Source organism: Apiospora marii (assembly GCF_038362585.1).
Source record: "Apiospora marii strain CBS 49790 chromosome Unknown utg000002l_segment0_segment0, whole genome shotgun sequence".
NCBI classification, from domain to species: Eukaryota; Fungi; Ascomycota; class Sordariomycetes; order Amphisphaeriales; family Apiosporaceae; genus Apiospora; species Apiospora marii.
In genome coordinates this window covers 2795656-2811170 of record NW_027117373.1, presented here as the reverse complement: position 1 = coordinate 2811170, position 15515 = coordinate 2795656, and the positions used below count along the sequence as shown (strand labels likewise).

Below are 15515 nucleotides of genomic sequence, written 5' to 3'. Positions count from 1 at the left end.
GCGGTTATCCATCCCCCCTTATATCGTGTTACTCTCTATTTTGCCTGCCACATACGTCACGAAGGAACCCACCCCATTTTCTTCACGCGCTGCATCTCATCGATGAACTTGTTCGGCTTATGAATCACACAACGATACGACGCAACGGCAACTACATCCTCTGTCTCTATTGTCCGACAAAACGGCCGCCGTGACCGGCTGTACGCTTTATGCCTATTCTTAACCTGGACATGTAGGGAGACCCATAGGATGTGAAGGAAGAAGAGATATTATTTATTATTCATGCTTAGCTATGAATCATGGCGTCGCTCCAAGATGGACTGGAGGCGCCTAATACATACAGATCACATACATAGCAATGAATCACATCGTTTATTATTAACAAATGATCGCCTCAGAACCTGTCCGGTCGTCTAACGTTTCTCGTGCTTCTCTGATGATCTAGCCTGACCAGCGCCACGCGATTTTCAACGATACCGTTGTCCTGACTAGATAGCAGAGCGGCAGCGAGCTATACCGCCGGTATACCAATGAGCTGAGTTGAACCAAGTCAGGCAACTTTACTGCATACATCAACCATGATGCTCGTTGGGTTCCTCTTTAATTCTCTACATGAACAATTCGGCCCCCTTTTACCTGGATTTTCTCACGTCAACACACCTGATCTATTACATGTAACAGCTTTTATACACACCACAATCCCCGACAAGCGTGCTGGTTGTTTACTTAATAATATTGCAATGAAATGTAATTGATTGCTTGAACCTAAACTCCTTACTGTGCAACAAATCATGTGGTATAAATCCGTAATGAGGTTTACCCCGAGTGCGAAAAGCGTTCTTAGGAATGCGTAACTCGTAGCCAAGGCCAAGTGTGCCGTTGAGTACCCCAGCGAAAGTCTTGTATCGTACTTTATGCTCCATCTGCGATCTTGCCTTCTCCTCCCCTTAATCTCAGATCTTGCTGTCTGCCAAAGGGGACGGGGCTGCCAGATCCTGTGACCTGGTTGCCACCGTAGTGGTCAACTCCATCAAAGCCATTGGCCTGGTTGTCGGCATTGGCCTGGTTGTCACTAAACTGGTTGCCACCGAAGTTGTCGTCGAATCCGCCGGACTGACTATCGCCGACCTGGTCTGTTCCGGAAAGCCGTGTTCTTACTCGCTCATTTTGACATAATTGCTGGGGAAAATACCATGCCGTGTTCCAATCATACCGGTCCTAGTTCCTGTCAGTACAACAACTTCTGATAATAAAGCAATTATGCGCCAAAAAGACTAGTCACTTACCACCAGTCATTGGCGCTATCAGTCTTCTTCAGCACAGTGATAACTTCACCCTTCTTGAACCCGAGGTCGCCAGGCTGGTCAGCCTCAAAGGTGAACAGGGCTACAGCCTCGTTCTTCTTCAGCATGGCGTTCTTGCTCTGGAAGTTTGGTTTCGGTGCAGCGGGTCTGCCAGGACCGGCCCTCTTGTCCGTCTGGGGACCATCGGCACCGAATTGGCCTGTGCTGTTCCTGTTCGGATTGCTACCACCAGGGCGGTCATAGACATCGTCCTGCCATGTACTAGCACGTTTCGGTGGGCCGAAGTTTTCTTGGCTGCCTCCGTAAGCCCCGGCGGCTGCGGGCGCGGCCCTGGTTGCGCCCTGGTTGTTGCCCCAGCTTGCACTGTTCTGTGAGTCATCGTATTGCGGAACATCGTTATACATGGCGTCGTCCATGCTCCCTGATCGGGCACCGTTGAACACCCTAGAGTTCAAAACGGTCATCAAAGGCGCGGACTGCGGTGGGGGTCGGACGGAGCCCGTGAGAAGTTGCATGGCACTCAGTCGCTGGCCGTACAGCTTCTCGTTTGCGTCCTTTCGTTCGATAATAGCCGAGCCTTCCAGCGAGACACCGGCGAACAGCCCCTTCGTTTTGCTGTATGCGAAAACACCCGCAACACTCTTAAGAGAAGCAGCACCGGCGGCTTCGGCATTGCGACCGACGGGACCGGCTGCGATAGAGACGTTCCCGCCCAGAGTAATGGAGCCTTGTTGCGCAAAGGTCTTGACGGCGCTGGCGTCGTTAAGAATGAAGACGAAGTCTGTCAGCTCGAAACCGATTTGACCGCCAAAACCGCCACCCGCCGTCATGATGGCGGTAGGCGCCGACCAAGAGCCATCGGGAAGTCGGGCGACAACGAGGCCGGAACCGAATCGAGCCGATCCGAGGAAACCGGCTTTGAATACTGTGAGAATTGCCAGGCCCTAATTTGTTGTCGTATCTAAGTCAGAAACTGGTACAGCCATGCGGGCGCCTTGGGACGGCAGCAGCAGCACTGCAGCTGGGATGAGGCGGAAAGTGGAGTGGGAAGTAGGTCTGCTCACCTTCGCGTTGGCGAGGACTTGGGGAGGGATGATCTTGTCAGGCCCGAAAGATTGTCGCGGGTCGATGAAGCTGGTCAGGATCTTGCCACACTTCTTGCATTCGGCTGTTGGCGGAAAAGAGAACCCATTAGCATAGTGTTTTGCGCATCGCAAGTTGCTTAGTATGGCATCACAAGCAGCCGTTGAGCGGCTGCGGGGCGCCGGGCTTGTTTGGATGTTTTAGACAGCAATTGGACTTACACGACAAGGACGACGGGAGGGGGTTGTTGATACCCATCGTGGCGGTTCGCTGTGTCTGTTCTCAGTGTATGACCGGCCTGAAACTGGTTTGAATTATGGAAAGGTCGACGGAATGGCACAAGGTAGTAGAAGTTGAAGGTGGTAGGCGATGATGAGTGTTTGGGCAATCAGTCGGGCAGTGTGGGGTTACTGGCAGTATCGCGAGGGAAACAATCGACAGGTACTTGTAGGCAGGTGGATGGGCTGAGCTTCCCGCGAAATAACAAGGTGGCGGGGCAAAAGCTCTTGGGAGAGACCGAGCTACCCGAGCCGTTCATACATAGACAAGGTCTGATGAGGTGGATCTAGATGGAAGCGACGCTGCTGGTGGTCAAGAGAACGGAGTCGGGTCGAGAAGCACGTCGTCGCTCCCGCTACATGTGTATGTATTTATCTTGGTCGCAGTTAGGCATCTACATACCTAGTAGTGATATTCCCTGTTGCATATCACAGAGAGAGAGAGGCGAACTTCCAGAACGTTGATTGCTGCCCGCCCAGAAGCCCGCCCCGAAAAAGTTGGGATGGATAAGTGAGCAGCGTGACAGCACTGACAGCCCGGTTGCGTAATAAGGCTGGGCTTAGACAGCGCTAGAGTGGCCATCCTAATCAACGAACCCAGCTCTGGGCCAGTCTGCCAGTCCTATCCCTCGCATTCGCATGGTCAGTAATTGTAGCCTGCGAGCGAAGGAGTCTGCCCACTCTCCCACTGCCTGCTCTTTGAGAGTGTCATAAGCAGGCAAAGCCTCCTCCACAAACCTGCTGAGCCACAGGTACGTAGTACAAGTGACTGCAACCTGGTTTGGACATTGAACGAACTGGGCGGGCCTGCGTTCTGGCCTGCGTCATTCTCGTCCCCGGATCTGCCAGTAACCTTAGGGTGGTCCCCCTTTTTTCCCTTACATTCGCATAAGCATTGATGCATGGCGAGAATCGAGACGAGATCCTGTTGGAATTAATTGTATTGGCACCTCATAGTACTGTTTTCCGTTCGTATAATGCGAATCGCCTTTCTTTCTAGCCATAATTGACAACAAAGACATCCCCTGAGTCAATACCACTACATTGAGAATTTGCCGACCTCGCTGCGCTTAGACTTTCCCGCGAACCTCAAAGCCGCGCCAGCTGTGAAACGCGCAGGTGCCACCGTTGCCCCAAAGCCTAGAACCTCGCCCAACTATCGTGATCCTCGTTCCACCATCTTCCCTTCCCACCCCTCAACGCCCACTACATACATACCCCCCCGAACAATCGACGACGCCCGCCCCCCACGTCCCGGAGAACCCGGTCGATCGCTTTGCTCAAATTAAAACAGCCAAGCTCAATTTACACTGCTGGCGCCACGCCGCTCCCGATACAATCGTTGAGACACCATCACTACCACCAACAACCGTAACAAAAACTACCAAACCCCCTAAAGCGACCATGTCCGACGCATACGAGCGCGAGCGCCAGAACAATGCCAGGCTTGAGGAGCTCTCGGCCAAGGTCTCCTCCTTGCGCGGCGTCACCGTGGACATCTACGACAATGCGCGCGCGCAAGATGTTATTGACAACACTGTACGTCAACCTACTCTGCACCTGCTGCCGCCGCAGTAGCAGCAACGAGATAGGGAAGTAGCATCAATCTAACCATCTGTTCGTGTCCCGAATATAGTCCGATACTTTCTCGTCCATGTCGACGCAGCTAAAGGGTTCCGCCGGTCGGCTCGGCCGCGCCGCCGCCTCGGGGAACAAGATCGCCATCTTCAAGCTGTCCGCCGTCATCATCGGCGCCTTCCTGGTGCTATACTGGCTGTACAAGCTGTTGTTCCGGGGCTCGGCCTAAAATTGGCCGATCCGATTCCTTTTTAAACCATTTCGCTCCCGAAATCGATGCGTAGACGCTTGCGCAAACGGTCATATGAACATTTGACGCAAAAAGAGAGCGAGGGGCGGTTTTGCTGAGTACAATGAGGGAAACAGACACATGGTGGACTGTTGGTAAAATGCTATGATGTGGTATTTGCCATAGGGAGGCCAATACGTCAAGAGTGAGCACGGTGCCAAACAAACACTGGCGAGGTATGAGGCAACCTACCGGACAAAACTAGGTGGCAAGTCCCCATTATCAGCTTCGGGCGACACAGAGGGTGAGGATGGACTGATAGTAGTTTGGAGGATATGGACGTTGGACTACGTACGGACGGCTGCACTTTCAGCATAGCATTGGCGTTTCAAATGGGGTATAATCGTTTAGATTGCGGGTTCATACAGTACATGGCATCAAAGATGCTCGCGTTTCATAACTAAATCATTCTATGTGCAAACAGGTCATTTTAGCTGGCATAAACACCTGGAATCGACTTGCGACCTGTCACAGTTCACACGCGGTAGATAGACCTTGACTTGTTGTAAATCAGCCGCATGTTCCAGCTTGTCTACTTTTCCTGATCTAGCAGAACCAGTCGGGCTAATCTACTGCCAAACGTTGGTGCCAAACAAATCATCATTGCCGCCGAATCCGCCGCCGGTAGACTTAGCGGCGCCGCCGTTGCCGGCCGAAGCGGCCCCCGCGCCCGTGCTGCTCGTCCATCCACCGAACTCTTCATCGGCCGTAACGGCCGGGGTAGTGCTGAAACTACCGCCCCCCCCGGGCACAATGCTCTGGCTAGCCAAAGATGCTCCGCTGCCTCCCCAGCCACCAAAGTCGCCGAAACCGGGCGATTTGGAAAGCCCGGGGCTCTTGACTGCTGGGGCGGCAGAGGCAGGGGCGGCGGCGGGAGCAGCCGGCTCGCCCCATGCGTTGCCCCAGACATCGGAGTTGCTCCAGTTAGGCACCGCAGCAGAAGTAGCCACAGGGTTAACCGGCGCGGGTGGTGAGGTCGGCTTTGGCGAGGACAAGTTGAAGACCGAGTCCATGGCCGGCGCAGGTGCCGGCGCGGGCGGCGATGCTGTCTTGGTTGGGATGGCGCTCGGTGCCGGTGCAGGGCTCGACAGGTCAAAGAGATCACCCATGGCGGATGACGATGACTGAGCAGGGGCCGCAGGTGGAGCGCCCCATCCGCCGAAGCTGCTGGATGTGGACATGGCTGGCTTTGGCTGCTGCTGAGGGGCAGCGGGCTTGGAGGGCTTCGTGTCGAAAAAGCCGCCGCCGCTCAAATTCGAGAAGGCAGAGGTAGACTGGGGCGTGGACTTGCCACTAGCCATACTAGTCAGACCAGCAAAGGCGTCTACCTGGGGGCTCTTGGGCGATTTCATGCTGTTGCTGTTGCTGCTGCTACCAAAGCTTAAGCCGGCAAAGTCATCCATAAGACTGCCACCAGACTTTTGAGGGTGGTGGCCCATCGTAGGCGACACTGGCGACGCCATGGAACCGAAGCCGCTGCCGAAGGAGCTGGACGCGTGGTGCGAAGACTGCTGTGGTTGAGGCTTGGGGGCTGCTGCGTATAGAGACAAGATAGACTGCTTCAGGTCCGGTCGCGATTGACCGCCAGACATGCCACCCATGCCCGTGGTACTAGCAGGTCGTGGGGGAGCGGCAGGGGCATCGCTGAGGAAGTCTAAGCCGAATAACGAGTCCTTCGCGGTGGTTGTCTTCGGAGGCGCCGGGGCTGCTTTAGGTGGACCAGGCTGGTTGGCTGAAGGGCCAGCGGTGCTCGCACGCGGAGGCAGGTCGTCCCCGCCGATGAGGTCTCCTTGGGGCGCCGCGGCACGCTGGGGCGTAGCCGATTGGCCTGGTGCCTTGCGCTGAGATTCTCTCCTTTCAATATTCTGCTTTTCCTTGACAATGCTAAGGGGTATGTCGTCATCGCCGGCGACATCTAGAGATGCAGGATCAGGCATGGGGCCGTCCATGACCCATCTCTTAAGCTCGTACTTGGTGCGAATGAAGTTCTCCATCTTGGCCTCGGAGGGCACGTGGCCTGGTGCCAGCTTGGATTCCCAGTACTTGTTGGCTCGCGCGTTGCCCCAGCTGAGGATGCTCCTCAATTGCTCGTCGGTCCATGAGTCGAGATCGACCGACTTAACTCGAGAGATATGCGTTCCCATACCGCGGTGAATACCGGAACATCGAATGCAGATGAAGACGCCGAGATTCCAGCTGGCCCATCTTGGGTCTGCAATTTAGAAGGTCAATTGGCGTGGTCAAGGCATATGCGGAATGGGAAAGGATGGAGGACTTACGCTTGTTCTTCTTGCAGTCAGCGCATATCTTGTTAGTTTCGAGTTTCAAGAGACTCTTGATCGTGGCCTGGTTCTGGGCGGCCTTCTCAGCCGCCGGATTCGGTGGCCGCCTCGACATGATGGCGAACTTTGGCGTCTGTACGTATCGCGGTGGGTGGTTTGGAGAGTTTCGGTTGCGCCGAAAAGCACTAGGTTGGCAGATCGAGCTGCTGCGGTTGCCTGGGGGCGTGTGGTTGCTGGACTCTAGTTGTCCACCTGGAATGACAAAGGGGGGGTAGCGGTGGTTGTCGTTGTCGTTAGCAATAGTATGGTGTTAAGTGGACATGTATTGCTATGGATGGATTGATGTGGCTTGTTTTCAATGTGTCGCATTATCATCTCTAGCCTATTACCGTGCTAGCAAACTCCGAAAGCTCTGGCCTAAGAGAGGCCAGAACCACGGTAGAGCTACACGTACCCGCAGCTGCCAAAAGTCAGGGATCCATACGCCAGCCATCCCTCCCAGAGACGTGCTGCGTGCTGCTTCCGCTGGGCACTGCTTTGACGCCCAATCCTAGTCAATGAGCTGGTTTCGGAGACCGTTAGAATCAATGATCCGAATGTTCGGTGCCTGCGCAGGCGAAGGTGGCTTTTGAAAAAATCAATGGGGCAATATCTCTAGCATGGACTAAGCGTGGCTGTGGCATGGTGGCTTGGAGCTTTGGAGGGGTCATTGCTGACGTCCATATGAGTGACGCCATTGACGACAGGCGTAGCTTTGAGGCCCTTGTCGGGATTTGTCACTGCTGTACGGCGACGATTGATTCCAAATAGCTTCAATTCTTCCACCCTCAAGAAACGCCGAGTATCTAGAATCGACTTATTCATCAGGTCGATAAACCGATATATATATCCTGTCTTGACGACTCATCCATTGATCATTTCCAGCAGTCTCCCACCATCGACTGTTATGCGCCTGCCACCCTTCTCAAGTTTGCTTCGAACATTCTACACCTTTTCCACTTTCACTCGAGCCAGTGCCACAACCCCCCGACAGACACTTCACGGTAGTGCACGACCATTGAAGTCTATGCCCACCATTCCCTTTCTTGGTAGTCTATTTGGTTCGTCAAGTTCTGCCTCCAGCAAGATGTCGTATCCCGATAAGAGAAGCGACGACGAGTGGCGCGCCGTTCTCAACAAAGGTATGCTCAAAACCCGAGTCAAACATGCACTGGCCATCAGCCCTATACTTAAACTGCATCCAGAACAATTCCGTATCCTGAGAGAGAAGGGTACCGAGGCTCCCTTTTCTGGAAAGTATGACAAGTTCATGTCGGAATCCGGAGTGTACACCTGTGCTGGGTGCGAAGCTCCACTCTACAAGGCCAACCACAAATTCAAGTCAGGCTGTGGCTGGCCTGCATACTTTGACAGCATCCCGGGCGCTGTTACACGCCATGAGGACAGCACTCTTGGCATGACCAGGACCGAGATCGTCTGCACCAACTGCGGTGGACACCTTGGCCATGTATTCAAGGGAGAGGGCTACGCCACGCCCACAGACGAGCGACACTGCGTCAACAGCGTCAGTCTGAACTTCTTCCCCGAGGACAAAGCAGCCGAGGGCGCGAAGAATGGGGAGAGCAAGGCTTGAAGGAGAGAAAGTGAACGATTAGGATATAAATTGGAACCGGGCAACGTATGTACGGCCTTTGAATGAGACACAATAACACAACCGCCGCTACCTTTTCTGGCGTATGCATCTACTGAAACCTGCTGATCCCCATTGGTTACGGCGAATCATGGATTTGCATTTGGACTTACTCCCAATAGTCGTGACGACGTTGAAGTTATCGAAGTACCGATCGAATCTTTCGAGGTTCTTTGAGCCATCGTGCTCCGGCTGTCCCTTGCTTTCCACGAAGTTTGTCCTGGAGCAATGGTATATAAAAGGCACCATGGCCCCTCCCCTGCGAATCCTGCCAGCTTCCTTATCTCTTCCACCAGAAGAGAGCGTCGATACTCTCTAGCGGTGAATAGTTAATTGACGTGCTGATCTGATGCAGCCAGCGCTGCAGTTTAGTTCCTGAGCACAGCTCCTGTCCCATATCTGCTTGACCACATATTGCAGAGGAGAAACAGTATTTTCCACCAGAGCCAGCACAGCTTCCGCCTACCTACATTTATATAGTTCTAGATTCCATGGTGAACAGAGATGATAAGCTTTCGTTTCTTACTGCAATTGAAAATAAGAGAGGAAAAAGCAATTGGATGACTTCCTTCCCTGATTTAACTTTTACAACTGGCGCAACAAGTGAGCAAGTTTGACTGATTCCACCTTCGGCCAACTGGACGATTGCTGAAAATCTCAATGAAGCGTTGATGCACCAAGTAAGGGTGATCTAACTACTGTTTGCATATCCCAACGGGTAGACTAACACTAGGCCAGCACATTGGTGCCATATAGACCAGTATAGGTGTTGATATAGTCAGTAGATACTGACTAGTTCTCTATAATACATGATATTATACCTCCATACCAAGCAGCAGTGAACGTCTTGGTGCTATTAAAAATCAAGTTCCAGGATCACCTTATCGGAGATGCGTTCGTCTCCATCCGTGTATCTTTGGGACTGACAAAGCTTATTAGAGGCGTGACAGTTGCGCCGCATGGAGAATGAATGTTATGATTCCCTGCCCTGCCCATGATGCTGCCGCTGGCCAGGCAGTTAGTAGGAGGGCACAGCACCCTTCCCTCTACCCCCCCCCCCCCGTGTTATTCTGATCAAGTAGTTAAACTCGGGTCGATTTACGGTTCTTTAATTTTGCTTGCTTTCTCCGAATGCATTTGACTCAATGAAATGAGGCAGCAGTACCACCCTTTTTCCGTGGCCCGTGTTTCCAGACTATATAAAGCGATTCTTCTGCCCGAAAAGATTATTTTCAATTATTGACACACTTCAACTCGTCAATTCCCGATACTCTATCCTTCAAAAGCCCTCTCTTCCGTTGATTGCTCGCAATAACTTGGGTTGCACAATCCCTTGTCAACATTATTCTTCGAATATCTTCCTTTTTCAAGTCCCATCGGCTCAGACTATACCTACTCTCGCAGCTCTTCGAGGCAAAGAAGTATCGTCAGCCAGTACTCTTTTCATTCCACACCAGATTCCCCTTTCCAAGGATTCTCCGTGTGTACTTGATTCACTCTCTTGACGTCCCATCGTCATCAGCCTGGTCTCTGGTCATTCTCACATCTCACCAAGAACCTCCCATCTATACCCAACATGGCTTCTGGTCGCTACAATCTTCGACCCACCGCTTCCCGCGTTGCTGCTACCCGAGCTGCCCAGGAACTCGGGATTCCTGCCAGTGAAGCTCGCCGCAACAGAGCCCGCCAGGCCTCCAGACGCCAACGACAGCAACGCCGTATCCGCCTCGTCGGGGCTTGGACGCCCGAGAACATGGCCCAAACTCTACGAGAGGAGCGTCTCCGTCACCAGATAAACAACTATCACATCATCATTCAGACCCGGCCAGCTGAGAGGCCACAGGCTGAAGTGATAAGCCACCCCGTCCCCTCTCTCCCCGAGGTTCAAGGCAAGCAACAGCCGTTCAGCGTCCAACAGCTCGCCTACCAACGCCTGCACTCCATCCACGACAACGAGAAGGGCACATATGTATACCACCATAAGCGAGATGCCCGTAGGAACATCATCGCCACGTGGTTCGGTCGTATTTGCGTGTGTTTGTACGACTTCGACCTCCGCGGTACCATCTGGGAGAACCCTGGAGTGTTCGAATACATTGACATGCTCAAGCATACCTCGGACGAGGCACTTCACCTCCGCGGAGTCATCAATGGCCGCCACATCTTTACTTTCGATTCCCGTCTCCGCCAGTACATTTGGAACGCCCCGCGCTTTGTCTAGACTGGCAAACCAGAGCAATTACCCACCCCACTGTACATTTTAACACACATACTTGTTGCCGAGAGCAACGAGGATTACGAGACATGAGCTACGAGACATCTGAGAGATCTGAGGAACGACCATTTGGCGTATGCGGCTCCCCTTTTTGATATATTCAAGCATGTCAGCAATTTGGCTTTTTGCTTTCGAATTTAAAAACCGTAACGGCAGCCATTCCAACTTTTCGCTTTTCAAATCCCAGCACTTTACACCTTGCATTGCGATACCCTGTACAACTAAGTCGTGGAATTTGTATGTCATGGAAGGACTTAGGGGAGGAATTGGTTTTCTGGGAAAGACGAGAATGGAGCAGGAACCAGGAGTTCAGGAGCATGTTGGTCATGTTTAGCTGTTTGTGCAGCTACCTTCTCTTTGAGGCATCGACACTTCATGCCGGGGCAATATTTGATTGTACTGTCTTCTAAGTTTTACCTGATCTCTAATTAGGTATAATACAGTCCAACTTGAAACTCACTACTATCATGCATGGTGCCCAAGTACATAGAATCCCGTTTGGAGTAGTAGTCATGACCCCACACAATGATTCCAGTCTCTGATTACTTCGCTCGTATAATAAAAATAATGTGCAACAGTGAGGTTTGACGTCATTTTGTAATGCCGCCACAACATGAAGGCTTGCTTTGACTTGCCTCTTGCACCTTGAACCCTTGCTACACCGCACCCTTATCATCAACATTTGGATAATAGGAAGCCACAGTTTCTGCAAAATAGTAGGGTTTTGTCTACGTCATACGTCACGTGGAAAGGTCTATATCACTTTTGTGGATGATGTATCCAAAAGTGAAAAGGCAAGCCTCGGATCCGAAACTCAATTCTGCGAACCAGTCTGACAACATGCTGGCAAGGGGCATGCGAATAGACTTATGTAGCATGTCTCTGCACTCAAATGGACATTATATATATGCCTAACATGAGAAATATCCAAGTACCAATTAGATATACATGTTTGTCTCCTGTAAACCCCCATATGCCGCGAATGATCAAATTTTCCTTTGTAGCTTCATTCCACCCATTCTCATTGGACTCGCGAGGAAGAAACCACTTCCAATGGCCTGCAGGAGAAAGATTTAGCAAACCTAAGTACATATGAAATACACAAATGCAGGACCATGCGAGCAGATGTCTTAGCGATCAAACCAGTAAAGCTATCAGTGGCATCCTTAACCGCGCCAACAACCGAAATGCCCACGAGTGCACTAAAGACGAACGTTAGACTTGACGCGGTCTGGTCCGGACGGGATTCGATGACTTAATTACCTGATGGCCGTAGACACGATTCCACCAAAGCTTCAATGGCCATAACTGGTGATTTTTTGACTGCAGTCAGCATCCCGCCTGGTGGTCCGTCGCCCATGAGCACTTACAAGAATTCTATCGCCACCGAGGACGGCCCAGCGGAGCCCGGGTTATCTCAAAGCCTTTACCCTCTGAGATCCGACCAAGGTGTTCCGCCAATTATTGATGGTGGCATAGACTCTCGCCGAGGTGGCGTAGGAACCAGCGACATGATGAACACAGGCTGGGACCAAATTTGGACCGACTTCTTCGATGCTGTCCCGGAGCTCGATATGTCGCAGTGAATAATGCTGTTCGATGGCATGGATTCAGGTTTGGGGCCAACATACTGAGAACTGAACCTCCTCAGCTCTAGCGCTGGACAGTCTATACATGTATGAAGACGGAACAGAGGGTGGGTAATCCTGGGTCACACAATGCAGTGAATCCAGCATAATTTCAGCCTGAGTGACACCTGAGTGCTTTCGCAAATTGCTTGTCCTGTCTATTCATATGCCATATTTTGGAAAAAGGGTGCGGTGCTGGGTGTTATCCCCTCGCTAATATATCAACCACCCAGTCCTGGTACCCCCATGGGCTCCGTTCGCCTCCACAAGCCTGTGTCAGAATGGTTTCTGCCCATACGTAGTCATACTGGCTCGCATTGTCAGTAGTATATCTCACCATGGCACCATATTCGGCAAGAAAACGTACAGTATGATGAACGGGTGGTAACTCGTATTCGGCAACTCCTTATGGAAATCGCTGATGATTGCTTCACAATCCTCTTTCGACCACCTGAGCCCCCCTCGTAGCACCGGACCGGTGACCAGATCGACCACGGATAGGGTGTTTTCCGTCATCATGGACCCGATCTTCTGGAGCCGCTCGCTGGGCGGCCAGGTGTTCAGGGGGACCTATCGATTCTCGGCGTTAGCATTTACTCTTTTTGGAGGGAACAGGATGTCTTAAGAGGGAATAATGGGAATTTCTCGAATAAACGGTTCCTCTTTCCCCCGGGAGACACTGGACTAACGTGGAATAAACACTAGAACAGGAAGGAATAAACACCGAAAGTCGCTTACTGGGTACTTCCGGACTTGGAGATTCTGGCACCCGCGTGCCGTCATGAGCCGTTGCCATTCCAGAGGAAAGGATAAGGAGCCGCCCATCGCATTCACACCTGGCCTTGAGAGTTAGTCTTGAGCAGGCACAGCTATTGTACACAAAGCCGATGTGACCATGGCAATGGAATAGTTGACTTTACCTTTTTCGATGGCGTGGAACCATTGCTCGCACCGAGTCCCTTCGGTGGAGTGGTCTCCCGACTCAAGACGCATCACCCAGTTCGTGCATTCGATCCAGCCGCCGGGGATGAGGTGGTCCCACATCGAGTCGAAGACGACCTTTCTCGTGTTGCGTGGGAAGTCGGGCACACCCCGGGCATGGATATAATCGAATTTGCTATCGAAGGGCCAGGGCTGGGTGATATCCACGGTCTCAAAGGCGCAGTTCGGGAGCGTGAATGGCGGCACCACGGGATCGACGTCGATGCCCAGGATGCGACATGTTGGATTCTTGGTACCTGTGTGTGCCGCAGGCGAAAGTTAGCAACTAAACGAGCGGCCGGCTGACGGCCGTTGCAACGGGGGTGGCGGGCTTGCCGAATTCCTGCAACAGGTTAGCATAGGGGGTCCGACGCTCTGCATATGGTGTAGCACGGTACCAACCAGTGCCCACAGCCCACTAGCAGTACCCACATCAAGTACTCTGGCTGGCTTGGGAAAGGGGCACAAGTGAAGCCTTCCGTCCCAGACTTCAGCAATTGCGCGGTGTTGCAGGGCTATATAAGGCCTGTTAATGATGTCATCCTACAGCGTATCAGCATGGGTAATTGACGGGTCGCACCATTTATATATCTTTGTCGCTATCAAGAAAGAGCAATGATTAGCATAGAAACGATGAAGCGGGCTATCAAGTCTTGACTCACTGCTTGATCGTCTGGGAACGTCTCCTGGTAGTAACCGGGATATATGGTGGTTGCCTCGGGGGCGGATTGGCCGACAGCGCTGATGATATTCCGGAAAATATTGGCCCTGCGGCTCGAATTCCTGGCCACGATCAGCAGGGAAGATTCGGCAGAATATGATATGTGACATGCCGCCATATTTATATGAATGCAAAGGGGGTAGTGCAATAATGCTTACCTTCTCTTACCGGGCCGGGCCGCGCTTGGCGCCTCGTCCGAGTCGCTTTCTTCATCTTTCACAGAAGGCCAATACTCGCTTGAGGCAACCGAACCAGATGATTTCGATATCTGGCTCTCCTAGCAGTTTTGGTACGTCCCCGTCAGCCGTTCTCTTTGCGAGAGAGGGGGGTAGGGATGGGAGCAGTGCACCTGACTTACTGCATATTCGTAACCGGATGCGGAGGCCATTGAAGTGTCCGAGTAGGAAGTTCGAGCTTTGTTGGGGTTCGTTGCTCCTTTTACTCCTCCTCCGCCGCCTCCTCCTCGCTCCATGCTAAATTCAATCAGGAATTTGGGTAAATTGGATGGACAAGCAAGTGCTATTTCGGTACGGGGGGGGGGATGTGATAGGTGGATCCTGCTGCTGGCTGTCGCTAGCTAGTCGTCTAATTTCAACTTGGGGTAAGGAAAAAGAAAAGGGTCCTTGGCCCACGACTATGCGATATGGGTGGGGGAGAGAAGGGTGACGATGATCTGTTTCTGTCGCCCAAACGCGGGGAAAGATGGGCTCACCCTCGTTGGCTCTAATCTGACGGTGCAAGGGGGGCCAAGGGGTTGTTTCCAGCGAGCCGCTCCGGCGAGGGTGATCCCAGGTTTTCCAAGAAGGATAAGGATCCCCGGGTGAAAGGATGGTAAGCTGCAATGCAGTAAGCATAGGAAATGGAGAGAGCCCTGCGCTGGCGACAAATAGTGGTTCGTGTTGTTTCCGAAGATGCATTGCGAATACCGGAGCTTTTGAGCAATCCGTTTCATTCCTGTTCTATTACTTTTTCCATTGCACCAAAGTCGCAATTTGGCTGAATGCTTGGATAGAGAAGGAACGAACCAACCAGGTGGAGAGGCCCAAATGATTTGGTCTAGATGCAAATAGACCCACGAAACCATCAAACCTCGGACCGAAGACTGCAATTGCCATTCGGCATTCCGAGCGATTGGTAACCGCGGAGGTTCTGTCCAATTCCGGTAGGACACGCTGGGCAAACAACTCCAAATCGGTGTAGCACAACTCATTTCACCTGGCTGTTGGCAAAGGCCGAAACAGAAAGAAAAAAGAGAATTATGTTGTTGGAAGTTGGTTCCATCAGCCCGCAGTTTGTGTGACCCGACATGGGACGTTGCCCATGCATGCGAGAGGCGCATGCTGTGATGGGGACCGAACTGGGAGGGGACGCGGGCGAGTTCCTGGAGATAGGTCTTGGCGCATCCA

General features: G+C 52.3%; 7 protein-coding genes across 7 annotated transcripts; 4 read left to right on the top strand and 3 right to left on the bottom strand.

Moving 5' to 3' along the window:
• Nucleotides 1-912: 912 nt before the first annotated feature.
• On the bottom strand, nucleotides 913-2645 carry PG985_002570 (uncharacterized protein; the record flags this gene model as incomplete). Its single annotated transcript, XM_066822339.1, has 5 exons — nucleotides 913-1133; nucleotides 1193-1218; nucleotides 1287-2248; nucleotides 2369-2472; nucleotides 2609-2645. The coding sequence occupies 5 exons, from the start codon at nucleotides 2643-2645 to the stop codon at nucleotides 913-915; spliced, it is 1350 nt and encodes a 449-aa protein (XP_066689771.1).
• Nucleotides 2646-4069: 1424 nt separating this feature from the next.
• On the top strand, nucleotides 4070-4472 carry PG985_002569 (snare complex subunit protein; the record flags this gene model as incomplete). The annotated part of the gene is made up of 2 exons (XM_066822338.1): nucleotides 4070-4204; nucleotides 4302-4472. 2 exons carry the CDS (start codon nucleotides 4070-4072, stop codon nucleotides 4470-4472), a joined length of 306 nt encoding a protein of 101 aa, XP_066689770.1.
• A 629-nt stretch (nucleotides 4473-5101) lies between these two features.
• PG985_002568 (ARF GAP with effector function(s)) lies at nucleotides 5102-6929 on the bottom strand (the record flags this gene model as incomplete). Its single annotated transcript, XM_066822337.1, has 2 exons — nucleotides 5102-6744; nucleotides 6812-6929. 2 exons carry the CDS (start codon nucleotides 6927-6929, stop codon nucleotides 5102-5104), a joined length of 1761 nt encoding a protein of 586 aa, XP_066689769.1.
• An 831-nt stretch (nucleotides 6930-7760) lies between these two features.
• PG985_002567 (uncharacterized protein) lies at nucleotides 7761-8447 on the top strand (the record flags this gene model as incomplete). Its single annotated transcript, XM_066822336.1, has 2 exons — nucleotides 7761-7995; nucleotides 8059-8447. The coding sequence occupies 2 exons, from the start codon at nucleotides 7761-7763 to the stop codon at nucleotides 8445-8447; spliced, it is 624 nt and encodes a 207-aa protein (XP_066689768.1).
• Nucleotides 8448-10080: 1633 nt separating this feature from the next.
• PG985_002566 (uncharacterized protein) lies at nucleotides 10081-10725 on the top strand (the record flags this gene model as incomplete). The annotated part of the gene is made up of 1 exon (XM_066822335.1): nucleotides 10081-10725. The coding sequence occupies one exon, from the start codon at nucleotides 10081-10083 to the stop codon at nucleotides 10723-10725; it is 645 nt and encodes a 214-aa protein (XP_066689767.1).
• Nucleotides 10726-11884: 1159 nt separating this feature from the next.
• On the top strand, nucleotides 11885-12365 carry PG985_002565 (uncharacterized protein; the record flags this gene model as incomplete). The annotated part of the gene is made up of 2 exons (XM_066822334.1): nucleotides 11885-11993; nucleotides 12109-12365. 2 exons carry the CDS (start codon nucleotides 11885-11887, stop codon nucleotides 12363-12365), a joined length of 366 nt encoding a protein of 121 aa, XP_066689766.1.
• Nucleotides 12366-13256: 891 nt separating this feature from the next.
• PG985_002564 (secondary metabolism regulator laeA) lies at nucleotides 13257-14227 on the bottom strand (the record flags this gene model as incomplete). Its single annotated transcript, XM_066822333.1, has 4 exons — nucleotides 13257-13645; nucleotides 13696-13731; nucleotides 13787-13931; nucleotides 14051-14227. 4 exons carry the CDS (start codon nucleotides 14225-14227, stop codon nucleotides 13257-13259), a joined length of 747 nt encoding a protein of 248 aa, XP_066689765.1.
• Between the last annotated feature and the right edge of the window lie 1288 nt (nucleotides 14228-15515).